Source organism: Galeopterus variegatus, unplaced genomic scaffold (genome assembly GCF_000696425.1).
Source record: "Galeopterus variegatus unplaced genomic scaffold, G_variegatus-3.0.2 Scaffold9416, whole genome shotgun sequence".
Lineage (NCBI taxonomy): Eukaryota > Metazoa > Chordata > Mammalia > Dermoptera > Cynocephalidae > Galeopterus > Galeopterus variegatus.
In genome coordinates, this window is record NW_007735527.1 from 5,546 (window position 1) to 11,823 (window position 6,278).

Consider the following 6,278-nt stretch of genomic DNA (forward strand, 5'->3'; position numbering starts at 1 on the left):
AGGATTTCTCTTAAAATGATTTTTTTTCAATTTTGGATTTTAAAACTATATAAATTTATATCAAATCAGAGATTGCCAGAGGTGAGATATTTGAGGAGATGTTCAAGTGTAAAATGTCATAAGTTAAATTTTTGACATAGAAGACATCTATATATGCTACATATGATATATGGCTATATGTATTTTTTTAATATGTATGGCTATTTTTCAAAACTCACTGAGTTGTAAATTTTAAATTGGTAAATATTATTGTATGTAAATTCTACCTCAACATAATTTATTTTAAAAACATAACTATGTATATTTTATAACTTAGATAATTAAAAATCAAGATTTCTTTCTTTTTAATTAGACAACACATCTGGAGAACTTAATGGATAGGGTAGTATTTTCTAGTTTAAGTTCAGATTGTATATTACGAAATATCACTTCATCTTCATACAGAAAGTAAGGAAGGGTTTATCAGCACTACAACTTAACCAACTGACTTAACTGGCCACCCCAAGGATAAGGTTAAAAGAAAAGTTTTCATGAAATTACTAATGATTTATCCTAGGGTATAGGCACTCAAAGTGTTAAAACTATCCAGTCAAATTTTAACATCGGTTTTTGAGACAGTCCATTCATTCTACGAAAGGCATGCAGCCCTGGAAACATGCTTCCTGTCAACAGCACCAGCTCCGTCTTCTCCACCTTCCTGGTGACAGGCATCCCTGGACTGGAGGCTGTGCACATCTGGATCTCCATCCCCTTCTGTGCCATGTTCTTCATCACCTTGGTTGGCAACATGACCATCATGACAGTTATCTGGAGGGAAAAGACCCTCCACGTGCCTATGTACCTCTTCCTGGCCATGCTGGCTGCCTCTGATCTGGGTCTGTCCCTCTTCACCTTCCCCACAATGCTGCGGATCTTCTGGCTGGATGCTCGAGAGCTGACCTTTACTGCCTGCTTCACTCAAATGTTCTTTATTCACACCTTCCAAGATTTTGAGTCAGCCATCATACTGGCAATGGCCTTTGACCGCTATGTGGCCATTTCTCGTCCTTTGCACTATTCTTCCATCCTCACCAATAGTGTAATTGCCAGGATAGGTTTGGCTATTGTAATGCGAGCTATGATTGCACAGGTACCGCTCCCTATCCTCTTGAGAAGGCTGTGCTTCTGTCATTCCAATGTACTCTCTCATTCCTACTGCCTGCATCCTGACATCCTAAAGCTCTCCTGCTCCAACACCAGGATCAACAGCGTCTTTGGACTTTTTATGGTGCTCTCGAACATGGGAGTTGATTTTCTACTCATTCTCCTGTCTTATGTGCTGATTCTGAAAACTGTACTGAGCATTGCTTCCCACAGTGGCTGCCTCAAGGCACTGAACACCTGCATCTCTCACCTCTGTGCTGTGGTCCTCTTCTTTACCCCCATGATCTGTCTGTCTATACTTTACCGCATTAGCCGAAGGCTTCCCCAAAACATCTACACACTCTTGGCCAACATGCATTTCCTCATTCCTCCTGTAATGAACCCCATTGTGTATGTGGTTAGAACCAAGCAGATACAAGACAAAATTCTAAAACTCTTCATCAAAAAAGAAACTGATGAGTCTTGAGCAGCATATACAACATAAACCTTGGAAAACTGATATAACAGCAAATGGCCACTCTTCAAACTTTTCCTACTGACATGACTATTATTTGTCTCTCTCTGTGTGTATAGGAGACAAAGAAATAAATGTCCTAATATACATTATTTTCTTAACTCACTCTGGCCATGATTTTATTTTTTTAGCTATAGCTTTTGGTTAATTTATTGTGCAAATTTTCTTCATGAAATTACTATTCAGATTCATGATTACTTTTTACTTCAAACTTTTTAAGTTGTTTGTAGTTTTTTGTGTTATTCTTCTATTTTATAAAAGACACTTTTTTTTCCATTAGATCTTGTTCCATGTTTTTTCATCACTATTTATTAGCAGTTCCATGAAATACATCATTTTTCTGTTAATGTTTTCTACAAATACAAGGCTTTCTCTCCCTCGAATTTTCACCATTTTGAATGTTAAATGAGTTTGAGACATCTTATAAGGCAACTTTGATTAGTAAGATCAGCTTAGCAGGTTCAGCTATTTCTAGCCCAGTTAGGTAAAATAGAGTTGAGATGGTTAATTCTGGTGGGAACACTTAATAAATAAAAAGTCAAGATAAAAATAACACAAAAACTTAAAGAATATTAAACTCTTTTCTAAAGTGCCAATAAAGTCAAATTGTTTTGCAGTCTCTCTTTCCTTATCCGATGATGGTAGTAATAATGGCTTTAAATGTCCAGTCAAATTTTAACATCAGTTTCTCAGACACTGCATTCATTCTAGGAAAGGCATGCAGCCCTGGCAACATGCTTTCTGTCAACAGCACCAACTCCATCTTCTCCACCTTCCTGGTGATGGGCATCCCTGGACTGGAGGCTGTGCACATCTGGATCTCCATCCCCTTCTGTGCCATGTTCTTCATCACCTTGGTTGGCAACATGACCATCATGACAGTTATCTGGAGGGAACGGACACTCCATGTGCCTATGTACCTCTTCTTTGTATCACTGTTGTGATAATAATCTAACTGTGGTGAGATGGCATAGCAATGTGGTATTGATGTACATTTTCCTGATGCTGAGTGACACGGCACATTTTTTTCATGTATCTGTTGGCCATTCATATATCTTCCTTTGTGCCAATTCAGACCCTTTGCCCATTTTTTAATCAGGTTTTTTTTTTTTTTTTTTTACTGTTAAGGTGTATGACTTCCTTGTATATACTGAACTAATAGTTGTCAGATGCATAGTTTGCAAGTATTTTCTCCTACTCTTTAGGTAGTCTTTTCACTCTATTAATTTTCTTTTGCTGTGCAGAAGTTTTTTAGTTTAATATAATCACATTTGTTTATTTTTACAATTGTCGCCTGTGCTTTTGAGATCATATTCTTAAAGGCTTTGTCCGGTCTTACTTCCTGAAGTGTTTCATCTATGTTTTCTTTTAGGAATTTTATAGTTTCAGGTATTATATTTAAGTTCTTAGTCCATGTTGAGTTGATTTTGGTATATGGTGAGAGGTATGTGTCTAGTTTCATCTTTTCTCCATTTTCCCAGCACCATTTATTAAAGAGGCAGTCTTTTCCCCAGTTTATATTCTTAGTACCTTTTCTGAATATCAGTTGGCAGTAAGTATGTGGGTTGATTTCTGGGGTCTCTATACTGTTTTATATGTCTGAGTGTTTTTTTTTTTATGTTAGTATCAGGCTTTTTTGGTTACTACTGCTTTGTAGTATAAATTCAAGTCAGGTTGTGTTCTGACTCTGGCTTTATTTTTATTGTTATTTTTCTCAGGATTGCTTTGGCTATTTGGGGTCTTTTCTTGTTCCATATAAATGATAGGATTGTTTGTTCTATTTCTATGAAGAATGTAATTGGCATTTTGATGGGGATTGCATTGAATCTGTAGATCACTTTGGGTAGTATGGACATTTACAGAATGTTAATTTTTCCAATCTAAGAGCATAGAATGTCTTTCTATCTTTCTGTGTCCTCTATAATTTCTTTCAACAGTGATTTGTCATCCTCATTGTAGACATCTTTCACCTTCCTGGTTAAATTTATTCGTAGGTATTTTATTTTTTTAGTGACTGTTGTAAATGGACTAGCGTTCTTGATTTCTTTTTCTGCTAGTTTGTTGTTGGAGTTTAAAGGCACTACTGATTTTTTCATATTGATTTTGTAGCCTGCACCTTTACTGAGATTGTTTATCAACTCTATGAGTTTTTTTGTAAAGTCTTTAGTTGTTTATATATATATATAGGATCATGCCATCTCCAAACAAGTATAGTTTGACTTTGTCTTTCAGATCAGGATGACTGATTGCTCTGGGTAGTACTACCAACCATGTTAAATAGGAGTGGTGAGAGTTGGTGTCCTTGTATTTTTCCTGTTCTTAAGGGAAAAGCTGAAAGGACTCATCATTCAGGATGATATCGCTGCTGGGTTTGTCATATATGGCTTTTATTGTGTTGAGATACTTTCCTTCTATACCTAATTTTCTGAGAGTCTTTATCATGAAGGGATTTTGAATTTTGTCATGTGCTTCTTTCTGCATGTATTCAGATAATCATATGGTTTTTGTCTTTGATTTTGTTGATGTGCTATATCACATTTATTGACCAGTGCTCAAGGGAGTCCGGCATCTAGAATCACCAACATGATAAACACTATCATGAACAAACAAGAAAGAACAAAACCCACTGGTATATCAATAATGCAAATGAGAAAGAGATAGAAACTCTATAAGAAAGGAACAAAAGATACTTCAAAGATCCAAATGAACATTGATAAAATGCAAGGAGTAAGACAATACCTTTCAATAACAACCCTAAATGTAAATGTATTAAATTTCCAACACAAAAGGCACAAAATTCCTGCTTGGATTTAAAAGATAGACCCAACAATATTCTGTCAAGAAGAGACTCACCTCACCTGTAAAGACATGCATGAATGCTGAAGTGATAAAAAAAGATATACCATGCTAATGGAAATCAAAAACAAGCAGGAGTAATTATTCTATCAGGTAAAATAGACTTTAAATCAAAAACCATAAAAAGAGAAAAAGAAAGCTAATATGTAATAGTAAAGGGATCTATCCAGCAAGAAGACATAATAATCATAAATATATATTCACCCAACACCAGAGCACCCATATATTTGAAACAAACACTATTAGACTTAAATAGATAGACCCCAATGTAATAATAATTGAAGACCTGAACACCTCTCTCTGAACATTAGATTATTTAGGCAACAATTCAACAGAGACACAGGATTTAAACCACACGTTAGAACAATTGGACTTGGAAGATATCTATAGAACTTTTCATCCAACAACCACAGAATATACATTCTTTTCATTAGCACATGAAATATTCTCCAGGATAGAGTACATATTAAGTAACAAAGTTTTGAAAATTTTTGCAAAATTGAAATCATTCCAAGTATCTTTTCAGACAACAATGAATTAAAACTAGAATCAATAACAAGAGAAACTCTGGAAACTATACAAACACATGGAAATTAAACAACATGCTCCTAAATGACCTATGGGTCCAAAAAGAAATTAAACAGGATAGCAAAAAAATTTCTTGATACTGATTAAAATAAAGTCACATCAATCCAAAACCTGTGAGATACTGCAAAAGCGGTACTAAGAAGGAAGTTTATTACAATAAATGCTTACATCATAGAATAGAAACATTTCAAATAAGTAACCTAATGCTATACCTCAAAGAACTAGGGAAACGAGCAACCCAATCCCAACATTATTAGACTGACAGAAATCAAGATCAGAGAAGTAAATGAAATAGAGACCCAAGAAATGATATGACAGATCAATGAAACAAAAATTTTGTTTGTTGAGAAGGTAAACAAAATATACAAACCGTTAGTTGGGCTAACTATAAAAAAGATGAGAGAAGACCCGAACAACAAAATTCAGAAATGAAAAAGGATACATTACAACTGATACCACAGAAATACAAGAAAGCATTAGAGACTAATATAAACAACTATACACCAACAAATTTGAAAACCTGGAGAAAACAGAAAAATTTTTGGACACATACCAAGACTTAACCAAAAAGAAACAGAAAACCTGAATAGGCCAACAGCAAGCAACAAGATTGAAACAGTAATCAGCAGTCTTCCAACAAAGAAAAGCCCAGGATAAGATGTCTTTACTGCTGAATTCTACCAAACTTTAACGCAAAATTAATACCAATTCTCTTCAAACTATTCTAAAAAGTTGAAAAAGAGGCCATTCCCTCAAACTCAAGCTATGAGGCTAGCATCACCCTGATACCAAAACCAGACAATGATACAACAAACAAAGAAAACTACCAGCTGATATATTTGATGAACATAGACACAAAAATCCTCACTAAAATATTAGCAATCAGAATATAGCAACATATCAAAAAATTTATACACCACGATCAAGTGGGATTCATTCCAGGGACACAAGGGTGGTTCACTGACACTTTAAAGGTAAAGATGTATTTGGCTAAATTCAATACAATGATATGCTCCTATGTTTAAATATTTGTTTTATTCAAACAGTGGTCCACATTTTGTTCATATTTATATCTCATCGTAGAATATAAGCACTCAGCCCCTTTCTCTGATTTGATTTTCCTATGTGCCACACACAGATTATTTTCTTCGTTATCCTTTATTTGTATATGTCATAA

At 34.8% G+C, this 6,278-nt stretch overlaps 1 protein-coding gene across 1 annotated transcript; it reads left to right on the top strand.

The window, feature by feature from the left end:
• The first annotated feature begins 655 nt into the window (after nt 1-655).
• Nucleotides 656-1,609, top strand: LOC103609278 (olfactory receptor 51G2-like). The gene has a single exon (XM_008593626.1). The coding sequence runs from the start codon at nt 656-658 to the stop codon at nt 1,607-1,609; it is 954 nt and encodes a 317-aa protein (XP_008591848.1).
• Nucleotides 1,610-6,278: the final 4,669 nt, after the last annotated feature.

Excerpts from the sequence above, each read along its gene's own strand:
- LOC103609278 (XM_008593626.1), top strand. The coding sequence starts at position 656 with ATGCTTCCTGTCAACAGCACCAGCTCCGTCTTCTCCACCTTCCTGGTG.